The following is a 20954-nucleotide window of genomic DNA, read 5'->3' as shown; positions in this document are numbered from 1 at the left end:
GGTCACTGTAATCAAAACAGTGTGTAACTGGCATAAAAGCAGACACATAGATCAAAGGAACAGAATAGAGAGCCCAGAAATAAACCCATGTTGTTATGGTCAATTAATATTTGACTAAGGGGGCATGAGCATACAATGGAATAAAAACAGTCTCTTCAATAAATGGTGTCGGAAGAACAAGACTGTTACACACACACACACACACACAAAGGAATCAGACCATCAACTTAATGCTGTACACCAGAATAAACTCAAAAGGGATAAAAGACTTAAATATAAGTTGTGATACCATAAACAAACATCCTACAGGAAAACATAGGTAGTAAAATGTCAGATACCTCACACAGCAAAGTTTTTGCTGATATATATCTCCTAGGGCAAGGGAAATAAAGGAAAAAATAAATAAATTAGGACTTCATCAAATTAAAAAGCTCTGCATGGCTAAAGAAACCATCATCAAAATGAAAAGGGAACCAACTGTATGAGAGAATATATTTGTCAATGGTACATCGGACAAGGGTTTAATCTCCAAAGTATATAAAGTACTCATACAAGTCAATACCAGAAAGAGAGACAATCCAATTAAAAAATGGGCAAAGGACATGAATAGACACTTCTCCAAGGAGGACATACACAGACTGCCCATAGACATCTGAAAAGATTCTCAACATCACTAGCCTTCAGAGAGATGCAAATTAATACAACAATGAGATATCACCTCACACCTGTCAGAATGGCTATCACTAATAAATCAACAAGTGCTGGTGGGGATGTAGAGAAAAAAGAACCCTAGTGCACTGTTGGTGGGACTGCAGAGTGGTACCGCCACTGTGGAAAACAGTAGAGAATTTCTTCAAAAAACTAAAAATGGAACTACCTTTTGACCCGGCAATTCCACTGCAGGGGATATACCCTAAGAATCCCAAAACACCAATTCAGAAGAACTTATGCACCCCAATGTTCATAGCAGAGCTATTTACAACAGCCTAGATTTGGAAACAGCCTAAGTGCCCATTAGTAGATGAGTGCATTAAAAAACTGTGGTGCATTTATGCAATGGAATACAACACAGCAGAGAGAAAAAAAGGGAGTCCTATCATTTACAACAGTATGGGTGGAACTAGAGACTATTATGCTAACTGAAATAAGCCAGTTAGTGAAATACAAATACGGTATGACCTCACTTATAAGAGGACTCTAATGAACAAAATAAAGGACTGAGCAAAACAGAATCAGAGGCATAGAATCACGGAATAGACTGACAGCAGTAAGAGGGGAGGAGGGAAGAAAGGACTGACTGAAAGAAGGTGAAAGGATTAGTCAAAGAACACATATGAAGGACCCATGGACATGAACAACAGTGTGGGGACTGACCATGGAAGCAGGGGTGAACTGGGTGGAGGGGAGAGATGGGGGAANGAAATAAGCCAGTTAGTGAAATACAAATACGGTATGACCTCACTTATAAGAGGAATCTAATGAACAAAATAAAGGACTGAGCAAAACAGAATCGGAGGCATAGAATCACGGAATAGACTGACAGCAGTAAGAGGGGAGGAGGGAAGAAAGGACTGACTGAAAGAAGGTGAAAGGATTAGTCAAAGAACACATATGAAGGACCCATGGACATGAACAACAGTGTGGGGACTGACCATGGAAGCAGGGGTGAACTGGGTGGAGGGGAGAGATGGGGGAAAATTGGGACAACTGTAATAGCATAAACAATAAAACATTAATAAAAAAATTGGAAAAGAGCAAAACAAAACTGGGTGCCTGGCTCTCACCCCCAGACATCCTGACTCACTGGTTTTGGGGACAACCTGGACATCAAGTGATTTAAAAGCTCTATGGGAGTCCTCCAGAACCACACTCTGAAACAATTCCTTAAACAAAATGGAAGGAGCATTCTCCTTGAAAGACATCAACTAGAACAGGACTGCAAATAAATTTAAACTGTTAATATTAGCTTCAACTGATTGGTAGTGACTGCTTATATTATTGGTTCCCAAACTTTGCTATGCATTAGAATCACACAGAAGACTTAAAATCCCCAATGCCAAGTCACATTTCATACCAATGACATCAAAGTAAAAGCCTGGCATCAGTCGTTTTTAAAAACCCCCAGGTGGCCCTGGCTGGGTCGCTCGGTTGGCTGGGTCATCAACCCGTACACCAAACGGACTTGGGTTTGATTCTTGGTTTGAGCGTGCACAGGAGACAAACAACTGACGTTTCTCCTCTCTCTCACCAGTGGACAATAAATAAATAACTAATAAAAATAAGCCCTGACTGCTGTGGTCCAACTGGTTGGGTATCGTTCTGCAAAGTGAAAAGTAGCCAGTTCGATTACTGGTCAGGGCCAACACCTGGGTTGTGGGCTTTGTCCCTGGTTAAGAGCATGTGCAAGAAGTAACTGATTAATGTTTCTCTCCCTCTCTTTCTCCCTTCCCCTCTCTTCAAAAAATAAATAAATAAAATCTTAAAAAATAAGTAAATAAAGATAAACATCCCCCAGTGATTGCATAGGGCAGTGAGATACAGGAACCATGGCTCACAAGAGGACTATGTGGAGGAGAACCCTGAGACCGAGTTCACCTGGGAAAAGCATGATGCTCAGTAAAGTCTGCCACGGACACAGAAGAAAAGTCTCCGCAACACAGCTGCCATTCCTGAACTAGAAGTCAAAGGCATTAAAGACAGACCAGGACCCACTAGAACCAGAAGTAACAGCTAATATTTTTTTTAAATTTTATTTATTTATCTTTAGAGGGGAAGGAGAGAGGGAGAGAAACATCAATGTATGGTTGCCTTTCCTGCGTCCCCTGCTGGGAGTTGCAGGGAACCAGCCTGGAGGGAACCAGCCTGCAACCCAGGCATGTGCCCTGACTGGGAATCGAACTGAGATCGTGTGGTTCGCAGGTCTGTGCTCAATCCACTGAGCTACACCAGCCAGGGCTACAGCTAATATTATATATTACTTTCCCACACATTATTTCACTTAATCAGGTACAGTTTAACAAAATCAGAAGAGCAGGGGGAAAAAACTTTAAATATCTGCTGAGCTGGGAAAGGAATTGTTATTTGAGCACTGCTTACCCTCAACTCTACCTCCTTGCCCAGCAAGTCATACAGAGATGCTCCTTTGGAGGTGATTTCAGAAGCAAGCTGCCTGGCTGCTTTCAAATCGGCAATCTGGAAGGAAATCATCAAAAACAGGACAAGTGACAGGTTCTTTTAATAGGCATGCAGAAACAACCAGTCTGTTAATAACAATCGGTACCTCCAGTCAGTATATGTGACTACAGGGCCCAATTTCCATAAGACACACTCATATCCTTACCTCCTGTGGAAGAGAGCTTCTTCCAGATACCAGTTTAGGAAACACCAATCTAAAGACACATTAGACTAATGTAGGGTCTCCCCCAAAAACCCAAATGTCAAGTCAAATGCAATCTTCAACCAGGAGGTGTGGTGGGGGTGACAGCTGACATCCTTCTGATTTGGACAAGGTCACAATAGGAGACCCTGACATTGGTGGGGTGACCAGAGGAGGGGCAACCTGAGGGACACATTTCCTAATGCAGCATCCGAATGTCCTCCGTTTCACCCTCCTGTTTCCTCATTCTCTGCCTTTAGACTTGCCAGGGCTGCTGTGAGGCTCAAACGCATGCACCACTACCCGGCCCCCGTAAGGCTGGCAGTTATCGCTATAGAGATTGATGATGATGATGGTTTAGCATCTAGCCCTGTACACAAGTTTCTTTCTTAGGATTTGCATGTCATCCCTTCTTCCTTGAATATGCTCAATTTCCAGAAAGCCCAAATAAAACATTTCCCTACACTCATGCTCCCTCTCTCCTAAACAACAAACTCCCAATGTCTCTTTTATTATCAAACCATCAACAACAACTCTCAATATTCACTGACACTGACAGCTTTCTTGCTATTTCCTTAGTCCTCTAGGGTTCTGTTTCCACCAGCTCTAGCTTCTCCTACCTTACCAGCAGCAGGCTCTCAGTGAACATCTGAATTAATTTATTGTGACTTCTGCTTTTATCCAAATACTGATGAGTACAAACCTGACAAATTGCCTACTTCAGTCAAGAAGTAGGAAGAAGTGGTTTGGTGAGTATATGACATGTTCCATTTCAGAGTGAGAAATACATATTCCATCCCTCACTACAAGCCTTTCATTGTCCTTACCTTTGAACCAAGGTCAAACTTGAATTTGCTGATATCGTCCTCTCCTATTTTGGAGCCCTCCATCCCTTTGGTCTTCATAGCGTTATAAAGGACAGAAGTGATCTTCAATAGTTCTTTCACTGCGTACCCATCTGCTTGATATAGTTTCTTAGTATTGAGTTTTATATGTGCCTTAGTGGCCTATTTTCAGACAGAAGGAAACAAGAACAGTTTAAGACCCTTTCCATGTAAAATAAAATCTAAATAAAAACTCATGTAATCTCAGATAATTTGAAAATGTCTCTACTAACGCTTGAGACATAACCTGACTGTATTAAGAGTCAAGCTTTTCAGTGACTCATACATCGCAGGCGGGTGCATAAAGCCATACAATCTTGATGGAGAACAATTTTTGTGTAAATGACAACAAAATTACAAATGCACATATCTTTTGACCTAGCAATTCCAATCCTGAGAATCTATCCTAGAGACTGATATACTCACAAAAGAAATGAGATACATGTAGGTTATCTGTTACAACATTGCTTCAAAGAGCAAAGTTTACAAACACCTAAATGCCTGTCTATTTAAATTACATAAATTATGGTTTGTCCAGGCAAGCAATGTTCCTCAAGTGTTAAGAGAATGAGCCCTGGCCAGGTGGCTCAGTTGGCTGGCGCATCACCCTGTACACCAAAAAGTTGTGGGTTTGATCCCCAGTCAGGGCACATTGCTAGGTTGCAGGCTGGATCCCCGGTCTGGGTTTGTAAGATAGGCAACCAATCGATGTTTCTCTCTCACACAGATGTCTCTCTCTCTCTCTCTCTCTTTCCCTTGCTCTAAAAATCAATAAACATATCCTCAAATGAGGATTAAAAAATAATAAAGTTTTAAAAAGAGAATGAGGAAGTTCTATAGGTATTTAGAAAGTTCTCCAAAATGTACCATCAAGTGAAGAAAGCAAGATTCTAAACAGTATGCTCATTTGTGTACAAAGAAGGAAAAGAATATATAGAGAAAATATATACATTCTATATAGTCAATATTCTACTAGAACAGAATATATACATTCTATTACATATTAAATATATATTATTCTATTATCTATTAAACATATATACATTTAGATATATATATTCTATTCTAATATTGAATATGTAGAATATTTATATTCTATTTGCTTATATACACATAAACTCTGGAAAATATTAATAGTGATTACTGCCCTGGCTGGTGTAGGTCAGTGGGCTGAGTGCTGGCCTGTGAACCAAAGGGTCAAGTTCTATTCCCAGTCAGGGCACATGCCTGGGTTGTGGGCCAGATCCCCAGTAGGAACATGAGAGGCAACCATACATTGATGTTTCTATTCTTCTCTCCTTCCCTTCCCCTCTAAAGATAAATAAATAAAATATTTTTAAAAAAAAGTTATTATGTGGAATAGAAGTAGGCTGATGGCAGACAGAATAAGAAGTAATTTTACTCTGTATCATTTCGTTATCTAAAACAAAATTTCTCAACCCTGAAATACATTACCTATTCAAAATAAATAAAAATCTTAACAAATAATGAATTAAAAACAAAAGGTTTGCTGGCAAAATGCCTCTAAAGAAACCTGGTAATGGAATGGGTCTGGAAACTTGAAAGAAGCCCTATCTAGGACTCATCTCTTTCCAATGTATTTAATTTTACAACTCCATCAAATAACTATGAACTAACCATGAACTGGGCAACTGCCTTAATGAAGAAAACTCGGTCTTGTTCCGTCTCAACCTCAGAAGGGATATCAGTCTGAGGCTCATACCTGAGAGAGAGAGAGAGAAAGAGAGAGAAAACACCAGTTAATTGAGTATAAAGTCCATGGAAGAGAGAGCCGGCAACTGTGAACGAGTGGATCTGTAACAGCAGGCTCTCTGAGTCCCCTGCTAAGTAAGATAAGAGACGTCAAAAGCAACACGAAATACCAAACACCCAAGAAAGCAAATCCTCACCCTAAGAACAGGTTTAACTGATTTCAAAAATCAAATTTGGAGCACAGCTTACAAAGTTAAATCTCTTTCAGACCTCAACATTTAATTAAAATAATCAAAGTGATCACTTGGCTGATAGCCCTCAACCAAGGCTAACTAGTTAGCTCACAGAGCAGCAGGGTAACTAGAGTCACTTTCTTCGTTACTGATGACCCACAAGGACTCAGCAGACTGCAGCCCTTGGCCTCTTTTTGTACAGCTTGCGACCTAAGAAGGGTTTTTACATTTTTTAAGGATTACAAAAAACAAAACACAAGGCAGAATATGTGAAAGAGCTCTTATGTAGCCTGCAACACTTAAGGTTCTTAACAAAAAGTTTGCCGACCCCAAATGTTAGATACTAGGTTTTATACACAAAATGAAATCTAAATTATTTCTAATCCAGGGTACTCATTAGAAGTGTAGGGAGGGCCCTGTCACTACTGATGAAGGTGAGAGGGTGGAGAGGAACTCGGACCCCCATTACTGCTTCCTACTGAGAAACAGTCTCCTGTTACCTCTGCCTGGTACATTTCTTCTCCCACGGCAGTCTTTAAATCTCAGCTGATTTCCAACTAAGTTTGTCAAAGTCAAATTTTATTGAACTCTTCTTTTAGCTTTGCAACAATATCCTGTTTCTAGGTGGCTAATAAAGAATATCAGTATTCATTTATAGATGTCAATAAAGTGTAATTCTAACCTTTTCACAAGCCAGAGAAGAACTTCAGACACAAGCCCAAAATTTGGTGTGCGGAAATTTTCCATAGAAATATGTCGAGGGTATCCCAAGGCTCTCATCATCTCTGTAAAATCTGTTCAAGATAAAATACAACTTGGTCAATTCATCATCAAACAGCAACTACTTATTTACTTTCTTTACTTTCCCTTCTTATTTCCAGTCTATTGACAGTTTTAGGGACTATCTATCAACTCTCTCAGAGGGAAATCAAAAAGTAGATAAAATAATCTGCTTCCTGAAAACATAAATTTAAATTCCCTCAGAGAAGTGGAAACTGTACATTAAAATGGGGTTTAGGGATTGGCTGTGAATTTAATTTCTCTCTTTTTTAAAGCTTATGTTTGTTGATTTTTTAGAGAGAGGAATAAAGAAACATTGATCTGTTGCCTCCCGTATACACCCAAACCAAGAATCAAACCTACAACCCACATATGTGCCCTGACCAAGGATTGAACCCGCAACCTTTTGGTGTACGAGATGACACTCCAACCAACTGAGCCACCCAGCCAGGGCAATTTCTCTCTTGATATCTTATTTATCTTCCTACCACTCAAATGAGAAATTTCTGGCACTATAAAACATCATAAATAAAAATATTAAAAAATGTTAACAGTGTTTATTTGGGGGGGTGATGGTATTAGGGTAAAGTTCATGTTGCTGAGTTACCTGTGATTTGTCTTTTTTTCTTTTAGTGAGCAAATACGACCTTAATAACATAAACTTTTAAAGATTAGTTGTACTGTATCTAGATATATCTTAAAGAGAATGAGTAATCTATTGAGCGCTGTTTAGATTTATTACAAAACAGATTAACAAACAGTAGTAACAGTAATATTAATACTTGTTGACACCAGAGGTTGCTGTCACTCAGCCTTTTTACTTTTTTTAAAGATTTTAATTGTTTTTAGAGAGGGGAAAGGAGGGAGGAAGAGAGGCAGAGAAATATCAATGTGAGAATCATCAATCAGTTGCCTTTTGTATGTGCCCCACCTGGGTACCGAACCTGCAACCTAGGCACGTGCCCTACCAGAAACCAAAGGGTAAACTTTCACTTTGCAGGACTATGTCCAACCAACTGAGCCACACTGGTCAGGGCTGTCACTAAGCTTTCAGAAGGATTTGGAAATGAACACAACAAACAGGTTTTGAGTTACCACTATGTGCCAAGATGTACATTCAGTGTGCTCATGGCTCTTTAATGTCCGTCCTCACTCTTCTAGAAGGTAGATGTTCAAAATGTCTCAACAGCGTTCACAAAGAAACTAACCCCCGGCATCGGAGGTTAGGTTGGATTACACCAGACAACAGAAGAAAAGGCATGAGCAGAGGAAAGAGCAAGCACACTGAGAGCCCGTCACTGTGTTTTGGGAAATCTGAACCCAGGAAAATGAAGCAGCATCCAGCCAGGCACTGCCTAAATACTTCTTCCCATTAAGCAGTAGTTAGGTTCCATTCATTTTGAGGTATTCTCGTCAAAAGAAAGACAATCTGAGTTAGATTCTTACCATAAATTGCACAACTGTACAGCATTCATTTAATGTCAAAATACTCAGAAATCCCTTCTTGTACACTCTTCCCAATACAACTCCGTGCAACATTCCCCAGCAGAGTGCTTGCTCTAAACCTAGAGGGAAGAGCAACTTATCTCTACAAGTATCACCAAGAATCTTTAAATCCCAGAGTTAATTCACACTATGGTGCTGGCACCTGTAGCAACAAAATGTGGTGTGTCTTCCTGTATATTTACCTTGTAGAAAGAAAGCAATTCATAACAGAAAGAAGTGATGTTTGATGGTAAAATTTCAGGTACCAGCAATTAAGTTAGAAAATTGGCCTTACAGCACAGGTGGCAAACACAAGGCCAGCAGCCCAATCCGGCCCTCCACCTGGTTTCATCCAGCCCGGCACATGGTTTCTACCCAGCAGCAGCACTGAGCTCCTTGCTCCTGGTTAAGGAGTAGTTACATGTTTGCAGTCCTAAAACTACATTCAGCCCTTTGAAGGCAACCTGGAGGCTGATGTGGCCCCCAGGGAAAATGAGTTTGACACCCCTGCCTTACAGAGTCCCCTCATGTCGCACCCAACAAATTGGTAATCACCTGCTACATCTATGCAGGTGGAGCCAGTTAGCTGAACTGCTTCTGATTTAAAAAAAATGACACTGTATACAAAGGTAAGAGATTTTGATTTACAGTTTCAATCCCTGCTTCTACCCAGTTCTAGTTGTGTGACCTAAAACAAACTACCTATTTGTGCCTCAAATATTTCATCCAGGAATTATACCACTTGCCTCACCATTTAAGTGAGGACTAAAATACGATAGTGAATGTAAAATGCCTAGTGTGAAAGTAGTAAAAACTAACTCTTTTCTCCATTCTTCCACTTCGCCAACCTTCTTAGCAAAGACATTTGGTTTCCCTTATCGTCATCAGTCCCTTTAGTACGGATGAAGGTGTTGGAAGTTAGACAACAGTTCAAATTCCAGAGCCAGCTCTTACCACCTATTTTGTATCCCTTGATTGAGGTACTCGACCTCCCTGTGCCCGTTTGCTCATCTCTAAATACAGAAACGTAGTTATTCAAAGTAGTAAATAAAATGATGCCTACACAAAACACTTACTACCTAGCTGATCGTAAAAACTCAAAAAAAAGTTAGGCGCAATTATTATTCAGCACTCCCCTCCTCGGTTTTGGTGTTCGTTTCTCTGAACTCTAACCTAACCCAACCTCAAAACGGTCTCTGCGTTTTTCAGCTTGATAGCGAAGAGCTCAAGTAGCAATACAAATCATTTAAAATTAGACAAAATTAAAACTTAGGTTCATCAGCTGCACAAGTCACAGCCAGTCCAGATACAAAACCAGGGCAGGGCTGGGGCGTTGAACCTGGGGTGGAGGAAAGCAAAGGGCCAGGGGCGCCCCTGAGGCGCAGAGGCCCGGGAGGGGATTAGATGCGGTTTAGACAAGAGGAGACAGCACACAGGATCCCGGAGTCTCTCAGGAAGGCCCGCAGGTCCCAAAGGGCAGGGTTTCCTTACTGCGGAGGTCGCGGAAAGTCATGGCGCTCTAGTCCCCGCTAGTCCGAAGCCTCCGCGGTTCTCCACCGCTCCCCACTCAGCGCTCACACGTCTCTGTGGCAACGCACTGAGTTCTCGACGGCGCGCAGCAAGAGTCAAACAGGATTAGACGCGGAGCAGATGGATTGAGCGAGCACGCGCAAGGGAAGGGGGTGGCAGGCATGGAGGTGTCCCCGGAATCAAGGAGGAAGGTGTGGGTATTTTTCTCCCGACGTGAAGCTCCCAGCCTCAGGGCTTTCGGGTCTCTTTCAAGGTTTTGCAGATACTCGAAAGTGGCTGAGCACCTACTATGTGCGTCACACTGTGCTAGGTGCTCTACATGGTGCTTCCCATTTCCTCCACTCCTCTAGAAAGAATGTACCATAATGTCACGAAGCTAGGTTTCCCTTGCTCAGCAGCGTTCTCCCCGCCACGTGTAAAGTGCTAGCTGTGCCGGCATCAGAAACCCCAGGGAAAAGACTAAAACGTTAAGGGCAGTACGCCGCACTGCAGACGGTACAGCTAGCTAATCGCCGTGCCGCGCGAGGGTGTCAGGCCTGGACCCGAGCACGCGCACCCGGCTCGTTCTTCACGACAGGCCGGAAATCGTACCGGATGCTTGCGCGCCGGCCGTTGTCCTGGTAACCGTGTCCTTTTTTTTTTTTTTTTTTGGAGGAAGAGATTGTTTGCTGGGTCGAGAAACGGGGTCGCTCCAGGGTAAGGATGAAATCCGAAGTGTGGCCGGATCTCCTGGGGGGTTACCTGGGAGCGTTCCCCAAGGCTTGCTACAGTGTAGGACAGGCGACAAGGAAGGAAGAACTGGGAGATGAAGCGAGCTGAGCTTGGAAGGGCGAGCGACGAGGAGGGACTGCAATCCGTTGTGATTTTCTCCGCCCCTTTATTGATGTTGGCGAAGTAACAGAAACATAACTGCGTGGACCCTAAAGAGATTCCCCACATATATATGGTCAGTACGATAAAGGTGACAAAGCACTTCAATGGAGAAAAAATAGTTTTTCAATAAACTACTTGAAACAATTGGAATTCCAAATAAATGAACCTCCACGCAGCCTAAATATAAAACCTAAAATTGTCACAACGCGGGAAACTGCTGTTTATAACAAGGGCCCTATTAAGTCCTTAAACTAAAAAAAAATCATATTTTCTAGAAGAAAATGGGAAAAGCTTTATGACAGGGTAAAGCAAGATTTCTTAAATACACCAAAAGTGTAATGCTTAAAAAATGTTTTCTTGAATGGACTTAATACAAAAATTAAAACTTCTTTCCCCTGGCTTGTGTAGCTCAGTGGGTTGAGCACCTGCCTACAAACCAAAGGGTGGTAGGTTCGAATCCCAGTCAGGACACACACCTGGGTTGCTGGCCAGGTCCCAGGTGGGGGACATAGAAGAGGCAACCCACACATTAATGTTTCTTTTTCCCTTTCCCTCTACCTAAAAATAAATAAATAATTTAAAAAAAACAAACCTTAAAAAAACCTCAATATATTTTTAAGAAAATTAAAGGATAATCTGTCCAGAAGAAAATATTCACAAAATACAGCCAATGAAAAGACATATCCAGAATACATAACAAACTCTGAAAACTAAATCCAAGTACAAAGTGGACCAAAATTTTAAACAGATACTTTAAAGAAGAATATGTATGGCAAATAATAAGAAAAAGATGCTCAAGGTTATTAGTCATTAGGAAAATGCATATTAAATCACAATGACATATCGCTAGGCAGTTATTAGGATGGCTAAAAACAAACAACAAAAAGCCTGACAATGCCAAGAGCTCAAAAGGATGTGTACCAACTTGAACCTTCATACATTATTGGTTCTACCATTTTGCATCCCCAACAGTAGTGTAGGAAGGTTCCAGTTTCTCCACATCCTCATTAACATTTGTCAATTTTTTAAAATTATATCCATCCTTATGGGTGTGTAGTAGTATCACATGGTGGTTTATATTTGCATTTCCCTAATGACAAATGAGCATCTTCATTGAGCATCTTCTCTTGTATAGACACATACATAGTCTGTGTGTCTATGGAGAGATATCTATTCAACTTCTTTGACATTTTTAAATTGGGTTGTCTTTTTGTCATTGAGTTGTAAGAATTCTTTAAATATTTTGAATAGTACACTCTTATTGGATACTTGATTTGCAAATATTCTGTATGCTTTTACTTCTTGATACTGCCTTTTGCAGCATAAAATTTGAAGTTTTGATGAAGTCCAGTTTATCTATTTTTTTATTTTATTACTTGTGGTTTTGTTGTCATATCTAATAATTCAGTTCTAAATTCAAAATCATTATTCATTCTTATGTTTACTTTTAAGAGTTTTATACTTTTAGCTCTTACATTTATGTCTTTTGATGCAATTTGGGTTAATTTTTGTATACCGTGTGAGGTAGAGCTCAACCATCATTCTCTTGCGTGTGGCTATCCAGTTGCTCCAGCACCATTTGTTGAAGAAATTATTTTCCCCATTCAATAGTCTTGGCATTCTTGTTGAAAATCAATTGACCATAGATATATGGGTTTATTTCTGATCTCTATTCTACTTCACTGATTGAGACACTTATCATGTCAGTTACACACTATTTTGATTAAATTTCAGTCAACTTTAAAATTCTCTTTTAAAATTTTTTTGTTTCTTTATTTGGGTTCCCTTGTAATTCCATGTGAACTTTAGAATCAACTTTCCAGTCTCTGTGTGAAAGACCATTGGGGTTTTCAAAGTATGTGTAGGTCACTTTAGGGAATACTGCTGCCTTAACAATGTTAAGCCTTCAACCCATGAACAGTAATATTTTTCCATTTACTTAAGTCTTCTTTATTTATTTTTAGCACCTGTTTCATAGTTTTCAGTGTTGTCTTGAAACCCCTTGGTGAAATTTATTCCCATTTTGTTCTCTTTGTTCTTTGCCAGTGTTTATAAATACAACTAACTTCTATGTTGATCTTATATCCAACTTTGCTGAACTTTATTAGCTCTAATAGTTTTATTAGCTCAGTGTTGAGTGTGAATTTTTTTCTGTGTAAGATCATGTCATCTGTGAACAGAGAGAATTGAAAACTTTAAAATGTTTTTCAGTTACATTTGACATTCAATATTATGTTTCAGTGATTAGACATGTATATAACTTTCCCCCCAATAAGTCTAGTATCCACCTGACACCATACATAGATGTTACAATATTACTGACTTATACTCCCTATGCTGTATGTTACATCTTCATGACTATTTTTTAAATTTTAAAATTTTTTTATTGATTTTAGAGAGAGGAAGAGGAAGAAAGAAAGAGGAGAGGGGGAAATGTTGATTTGTTGTTCCACTTATTTATGCATTCATTGGTTGATTCTTTTTTTTTTTAGGATTTTATTTATTTATTTTTAGAGGGGAAGGGAAGGAGAAAGGGAGAGAACTATCAAATGTATGGTTGCCTCTCATGAGTCCCCTGCTGGGAACCGGTCTGCAACCCAGGCATTTGCCCTGACTGGGAATCGAACCGAGATCCTGTGGTTCACAGGCCCGTGCTCAGTCCAGAGCTATGCCAGCCAGGGCATTGGTTGATTCTTGTATGTGAATTTGATCTGACTGGGGATTGAACATGCACCCTTGTCACACTGGGATAATGCTACCTGAGCTACCTGGCTAGGGCCCGAATGACTATTTCGTAAGTGTGAATGTGTACTTAAGCTCTTCACCTGATGATGCTTTTATTGATGCTTCAACTGATGAGTTTGATACAGGAGTGTCAAACTCATTTTCACCGGGGGCCACAATCAGCCTCACGGTGGCCTTCAAAGGGCCGAAACAATTTTAGGACTGTATAAATGTAAGTACTCCTTAACTGTTAAGGAGTTGAAATTACATGCGATCCTTTGAAGGCAACCATGAGGCTGATGTAGCTCCCAGTGAACATGAGTTTGACACCCCTGTTTTAGAGAGAGGAAAAGATAGAAAAACACCTATGTGAGAGAGAAACATCAGCCAGCTGCCTCTGCATGGGCCCTGACTGGGAATCAAACCTGTAACCCTTTGGTGCATGGGATGATACTCCAAACAACTAAGCCACCTGGCATGGGTAGCCCTTCACCTTTTTTACCAAGTCACCCCATCTGGTAATTACCAGTTTGTTCTCTGTATCTATGAGTTTCTGTTTTATTTGTTCACTTATTTTGTGTTTTAGATCCCATATATAAGTGAAATTATATGGTATTTGTCTTTCTCTGACTTAATTCACTTGGCAGAATACCATCTTGGTCCACCCATGTTATCAAATATGGTAAGATTACATTCTCTTTTTATGGTCAAGTAATTTTCCATTGTATATATATGTACCACTTAGGTTGCTTCCATATTTTGGCTATTGTAAATAATGCTGCAGTGAACATTGGGATGTATATATATATATCTTTTCAAACTAGTGTTTTGGATGTCTTTGGATAAATAGAATTGGAATTCCAGAAGTAGAACTGCTGGATCATATGATAGTTCTATTTTTAATTTTTTGAGGACTTCATCCCATTTCCATAGTGGCTGTACCAATTTGTAATGCCACCAACAGTGCACAAAGGTTCCCCTTTGTCCACATCTTCAACACTTGTTGATTTATTGAGAATAGCCATTTTGACAGCTGTGAGGTGATAATCCCATTGTAGTTGTCTTTTTAAATATATTTTATTGATTATACCATTACAGTTGTTCTATTCCCCCCCTTCATTCTCCTCCACCTGCACACTCCCTCCCCCACCATTCTCCCCCCCTTAGTTTATAACGACATGTCTCAAGTTTAGATTCTATATTTCCCCCACTATTCTTCCCCTCCCCCCATCTATTTTCTACCTACTGTCTATACTACTTATTCTCTGTTACTTCTACCCCCTTCTCCTCCTCCCACTCCCCTGTTGCTAACCCTCCATGTGATCTCTATTTCTATGGTTCCACTCCTGATCTAGCTGTCCTCTTAGTTTGCTTTTGTTTTGGGTGTGGTTGTTAATAACTATGACTTTGCTCTCCTTTCACTGTTAATATTTTTCATCTTCTTTTTCTTATATAAGTCCCTTTAGCATTTCCTATAATAAGGGCTTGGTGATGATGAACTCCTTGAATTTGACCTTATCTGAGAAGCACTTTATCTGTCCTTCCATTCTAAATGAAAGTTTTGCTGGATAAAGCAATCTTGGCTGTAGGTCTTTGGATTTCATGACTTGGAATACTTCTTTCCAGCCCCTTCTTGCCTGTAAGGTCTCTTTTGAGAAATCCGCTGACAGTCTGATGGGTACTCCTTTGTAGGTGACTGTCCCCTTATCCCTTGCTGCTTCTAGGATTCTCTCCTTCATTTTAGTCTTGGCTAATGTAATTATGATGTGCCTTGGTGTGTTCCTTCTTGGGTCCAACTTCTTTGGGACTCTCTGAGCTTCCTGGATTTCCTGGAAGTCTATTTCCTTTGCCAGACTGGGGAAGTTCTCCTTTATTATTTGTTCAAATAAGTTTTCCACTCGTGGCTGTTTCTTTCCCCCTTCTGGTACCCCTATAATCCGGATGTTGGAACGTTTAAAGATGTCCTGGAGGTTCCTAAGCCTCTCCTCATTTTTTTGAATTCTCATTTCTTCATTCCTTTCTGGTGGGATGTTTTGTTCTTCCTTCTGGTCCATTCCATTGATTTGAGTCCCAGTTTCCTTTCCATCACTATTGGTTTCCTGTGCATCTCCCTTCATTTCAATTAGTTTAGCCTTCATATGTTCCTCTAATTTGTGACTATAATCAACCAGTTCTGTGAGCATCCTGATAAACAGAGTCTTGAACTGTGCTTCTGAGAGGCTGGTAATCTCTTGGTCGCTGAGAGTTATCAGCTCTGGGACTTCTTCTTGAGCCATCTTTTGGACTGTTCGTGCCTGTTACGTAGCAGGATCGGAGCCCTAGGTGTTCACCAGAGCCGGGCAACTCAGTTGCTGGGTTGTGATGCTGTTTGTGGGGGCAGGGTCAGAGAGGGGCAATGGCATTTGTTCTGGGATTTCTGGGATTTCGGTCCCCTCTGCTGCTTCCCACGAGCAAATTGGGCCCTTCTGATGCTGGTTCTTGGGTGTGTGGGCTTGTGCACTCTCCAGGACCCTGTGGGTCTCTCCAACAAACTCTCTGTGAGCCTGGGAGCCTCTCCCAGCACCTCCACCCGTGAAAATTTTTCCCCTCATGCGTGGGATCTGCCAACTGTCACCTGTATACGTGGGTGGGTCTGAGCACTTTTTCCTACATGCCCCCTTTCTGCTAGCCACTGAATCTGCCCCTCTTACTGGTCTGGAGGAATGGTTCATTGTTGTCGGACTTCCGTACAGTTCAATTTTCTTTCTGTTTTGGTTGCATTTTTGTTACTAAAACTTTGTTGTCTTTAAACTTGGTTGTGCGAGAAGGCACAGTTTCCACCTACACCTCCATCTTGGCCGGAAGTCAAAGTTTAACTTTTTAAGAAGTTGTTTCCCAATGTAGTGAAGCTATTTAACATTCCCACCAGCAGTATATGAGGGCTTCAGTTCCTTCATAATTTTTCTTCACACTTAGTAGGAGCCACATAATATCACATCATTTTCTTATGGGAAAATGGACAATTAAAAAAGCTGTGAGGTGCCCCAACCAATGTGGCTCAGTCAGTTGGGTGTCCTCCTGCAAAGTGAAAAGCAGGGTTCAATTCCTGGTCAGGGCACGTGCCTGGATTGTGGATTTTTGTCCCCCAGGAGACAGCCAATCAGTGTTTCTTTCTCACATCAATGCTTCTTTCCCTTTCTCCCTCCCTTTCCCTCTCCTAAAAAAAGGAAAAAGCTGTGACTTCCCTAGTCACTCAGAACCATGTTATCGGCATGCTCAAAGCACTGACCCAGGGTTCACTAAGTCTGTACTGCTCATCCTCATTTCCCACCCACAAATGAGTAAACTGAGTTACAGCCTCCAAGAGCTGAGTCTGTTTTGTGTAGCCTGTCACAAGGCAGAGACCTACAACTTCCTCTAGGATTCTGCCCCCTTCCCTTGCCCTCCTTGCACCCTGTCCCTGTTCTGGGCATCATCCTACCCCAAACTCAGGGGGTCCAGGAAGGCTGGAAGTTTTCCCTGTGACATCACATAGCTGGTTGCCAAGGGAGACCTGCAGACCTACTCCCCAGGCAGTGGAGAGCAAAGCCCTGCTGCACACAAGGCTGGGCCACTCCTCCCCCATCACACAGGCTCTCAATGGAAGCCTTGGTCTGTGCGTTCTCTGAGCTGCGCATAAGAGAAGGTGCAGGGCTGTGGGAGAAGTGGCAGGAAGAAAAATGTTCTCCTATCCTGACCTGGGCCCAAAGCCACCAGTGTGGCCTCAGAGACATGCATGCTTGGGAGAGAGAAATGGTCACTGGTCCATGACATGTGACTGGACTGTGTGATTCTGTATCCACTGTGCAATTTCTCTACTGGTTCCAGAATACTCTTTCCAGGGTAGGGGGTAAAAAGGGGCCAAAAGGGCTTGAAATCCTGAAAGAGAATTTGGTGCTAAGGCTAAGGCTTCTCAGACCTTCCTGTTGGCTGGGAGAAAAGAGGAGTCATATGTTGGGTCAGGGGAGGCGAGAGTCAGGACATTTAGCCCTACTGACGGGCAGGTAAGCAGAAGGTCCACAGGCCAGTGTGGAAACTATCACGTGAACGTGAGGCTGTTTTCCCCTCATGGCTGCTGTGGCCCACTGGCCACCGCCCTCCTGCTTTCCCCTTCACAGATGCAGTAAGCTGGGCCAGAGGACTCTCCAGTCACCCTGATACACCATCCAACATCTACGAGGGTGGGCTGGGGGCCCAGCAGCGGCAGTGCTCCAGTGCCCAGGGAAGCAAGCCCAAGAACTTCCGGCTACGCCACCTCAGGGGCCTGCCGCTCTACCTGCCAAGCCACGTGCAGCCTGCTGGCCAGTGTGAGAGTCACTGGCTGGGCCGGCTCCTGGCAGAGGGCTGCCTCCCTTGGCCTGAGGGCATGGCCTGGCCCCTGGACCTGCCACAGGGGACTCTGAACCCAGATAACAGCCACCACTCAGCCCTTCTGGAAGCTCAACTGCCCAGGGACAGCCTGGGAAATACAGGTGAAGCAGGAGGGTAAGATCCAGGGAAGGGTCACATTGGAAACTCAGATGGACCCAGATGGGCTCTTCTCCACTCCCAAGTCTTCTGGGTTTCTGTCCCATCTCTACAATTGACAAGCTCCCCTACTTCTGGACCAGGCTTCAGTTTCCCCAATTTATAAAATGAAGGTTTGGGTTAGATGAGGGTTCTTCCAACCTTGACCACATTTCCTCCTTCCTTCTCCTTCCCTCATGGATTATCTTTAGAGACCCACTCCCTCCACTCCTGTTTTGAAGGATGCTGGGTTCAGGGTGGGAGTCATCGGATAAGATAGGCTGGCAATCTCCCCTGAGTCCTTCTGACTCCCCTCTCCTCTCTTTCTTCAGCTTCCAGTTCCAGCATGGATCTAGCCAAGGGTGCCTTCTCCCAGCCTGGTACCTCTGAAGGCTTGGCGTTCAGGCCCAAGAGGTCCTGGGAGGCCTCAGAGGAGTCCAAACGTCCGCTGTGTAAGAGAACCCGCTCTGGGCCTACAGAGAGGCCACAGGGATTCCAAGGCCAGGGCTGGTTCTCATAGCTCAGGACAGGAGGGGGAAAATGACCCAGGAAGTGGTAGAGGAGGCAGGTCTAGAGATGGAGGGCTCAGCCCCACCAGTAGCCCCTCCAGACTGAGACACCTGCTGCTGCCCAGCACCAGAGCCTGGGCCAGCCTGGCACTGGCTTGAGGAAAACTCAAGGGGAGGGAGAGGGAGGTCCTGAAGGAGGGACAGAAAAATAGAAGCCTGGGCATGCCCTTGCAGCCTGCTCCAACTCAAGTCAACCACTTTACCTCCCCTGTAAAGGGGAGGCCAGGCTGAGCAGAGTGAAGCTCCCAAGAGGTAGGGGAGCCCACAGGTCTAATCTCAATAAAAGCCAAAGCCTGCATGCATCTCTGTCCTTTGATCATCAGGCCAGTTCAATTAGAGACAGTCCCTTGGCACCCGTGTTTCTGAGCAAGTTTGCGTCCTTAGTCCTGTTGATATTTGAGACTAGATCATTCTCTGTGGTGCGGGCCATCATGTATGCTGTAACATGTTTAGTAGCATTTACCCACTATATTCATCTAGCTCCCTTTGCCCAACTGGGGCAACCAAAAGTGTCTCAATATAGTCCAATGCCCCCTGGGGGCAGCATCACTCCTGATCTATGCCACTGGGGTCTCAGGCCTGCCGGGGCAGGATGGGAGACAGATACTGACTTCAGTGACCCTCACTGGCTGGCTGACTTCCAGTCCTGCAGCCTGGGTTTGGTTAGGGCTGAGCTGCCCCTTTTGGGGGCTCTTGCCAGACCCACGTGATAATGTCAATGACACTCGACACCAGGGCAGCTGGGCTCCTTCCAGACCCAGGGGAAGGAGGCCCCTTCCCTGCTCCGGTACTCTGGTTCCACCTTGGACATTGCACAGGTCCCTGGGGCAGCAGATTCTAGAGACTTTGGTCCCTGAGCTGCTTTCAGGTTATAAGTAGGGGTGTGGCCCTTGTCAGTGGGAGTCAGACTGCAGTAGCTAGACAGCAGTCATGAGAAGGCAGGTGTTTGAATATTCCACCTGTGACTGGGGCGGGTGTGTGAGGGACACAGTCACCCAGATGGTCCATGAGGTGAGCCTCATGCGGTGTCAGAAAGGGCAGCTGCCTTCTCCCACCACCCCAACAGTCCCCCAGAAGGCTGAGGTTGGGGGACCTGAGGGACCACTGCTCAAAACAGACATTAGGGAGCTGCGCCAGGTACCAAGTACCTCTCCCAGGCAGGCACCAGGCTGAGAGCATTCCAGAAGCCCTAATACTCAGTCCTTGGAGACAGTTCCATTGCCCTCCCAAGCCTGCTTTTTGATTAACTGGCTCAGAGAAGAGCACAGACTGCCCCGGGGTTTGGTACTCAGGATGCTCAGTGGCCTCTGCTGGGCTGTGTCATGGTAGTTTGGCCCTATGTAGAACCCCCCACCCTTCACTTGGGACTGGCTCAGTGGGGGTGTGGGAATGTGGGAAAGTGACATGGCATCACTTCTGGCATAAAGGAGGCCTGGTAGCTTCGTGTGTGTTTGTGTGTGTGTGAAGTCAGTGTTCACATAAGAAGCCCTTACATGGTAGGAAACCAGCCCACCTAGGGGAGGTCACTGCTGAGCTCAAGCCACCTGAGGAGCAAGACCCTTCAGCCTGTTGAGCCACCCTCCCTGAAGCATGGAGGGCATGTGAGCCACAGGCCAGGTCTTTCCCCAAGGAAGGACATTTGCTACAACAACATGTCAGCTCCAGAGAAAACTGATTGAGTTGGCCTCTAAATGGTTCTTCCCTAAACTTCCCAAAGCTTTCTTGAAAAGCACCCCCAAAAAGGCTAAGAAGCAGAAAAGCCATGTCCATGACCATGGCATGCTAGGAACAGGGAGCTGCTGTAAAGGAGTACCCAAAGCCTCAAACAAGCAGACATTTGTGGAAACACACACTGATCAACCCGGGGCGCTCTCACTCCACTCACTCCATTCCCTGAACAGCCAGTAGGTTTGGAACGGGGCCACCACGAGTCAGTCTCAGCCCTTGGGAGTCTGTCCTTGAAGCCCAATGGGCTGGGAGGGCAAAGCTCACCAGAACCCCCTCCACTACCCACCCCAAGTTGATACCTGGCCATACAACTAAGCAAGGGCCCAAAGGAGTCACCCCTTAACCCTGATGCTAACCCATTAACACGGTGAAAGCAGACTCTTATTTCAATAAGCAATGGTATATCTCAGCACCAGGACACTGCTAGGTACTCAGAGTCCAGGCCAGCTCACTGACCTTCCTCCATTCAATACCTCCAGCCCCCACACAACCCCATGGGTTCCGCCATATGCAGCTCTGCAGGAGCCTCAGGCCC

General features: G+C 43.6%; 2 protein-coding genes across 6 annotated transcripts in view; one reads left to right on the top strand and one right to left on the bottom strand.

Annotated features, from left to right (window-relative positions):
- IFT38 (intraflagellar transport 38) overlaps nt 1–10524 on the bottom strand; it is a 46790-nt gene extending 36266 nt beyond the window's left edge. Inside the window, exons 1-5 of one of the 5 annotated variants that reach the window (XM_037029866.1) lie at nt 10363–10524; nt 6889–7000; nt 5899–5983; nt 4204–4383; nt 3097–3192 (exon numbers count right to left, since the gene is read on the bottom strand). In XM_037029866.1, coding sequence (XP_036885761.1) covers nt 3097–3192; nt 4204–4383; nt 5899–5983; nt 6889–6989 — 462 coding nt within the window. In that variant the 5' untranslated portion in view covers nt 6990–7000; nt 10363–10524. The other 4 variants (XM_037029865.1, XM_037029868.1, XM_037029867.1 and 1 more) reach the window with 4 other exon arrangements.
- Nucleotides 10163–18890, top strand: CUNH16orf90 (chromosome unknown C16orf90 homolog). Its single transcript, XM_037029932.1, has 4 exons — nt 10163–10194; nt 10579–10697; nt 17735–18088; nt 18455–18890. Exons 1-4 carry the CDS (start codon nt 10163–10165, stop codon nt 18640–18642), a joined length of 693 nt encoding a protein of 230 aa, XP_036885827.1. The 3' UTR covers nt 18643–18890.
- The last annotated feature ends 2064 nt before the right edge of the window (nt 18891–20954 follow it).

Source organism: Sturnira hondurensis, unplaced genomic scaffold (assembly GCF_014824575.4).
Source record: "Sturnira hondurensis isolate 20B ecotype Veracruz unplaced genomic scaffold, ASM1482457v3 Scaffold0020579, whole genome shotgun sequence".
Classification (NCBI taxonomy): domain Eukaryota; kingdom Metazoa; phylum Chordata; class Mammalia; order Chiroptera; family Phyllostomidae; genus Sturnira; species Sturnira hondurensis.
Note: the sequence above shows the minus strand (reverse complement) of the source record. Positions and strands in the feature narration are given on the sequence as shown.

Coding starts and splice junctions, on each gene's coding strand:
- CUNH16orf90 (XM_037029932.1), top strand. CDS start 10,163: ATGGAGGTGTCCCCGGAATCAAGGAGGAAGGT. Junction 10,195..10,578: donor CCGGAATCAAGGAGGAAGGT/GTGGGTATTTTT, acceptor TCTTCACGACAG/GCCGGAAATCGTACCGGATG. Junction 18,089..18,454: donor GGACAGCCTGGGAAATACAG/GTGAAGCAGGAG, acceptor CTCTTTCTTCAG/CTTCCAGTTCCAGCATGGAT.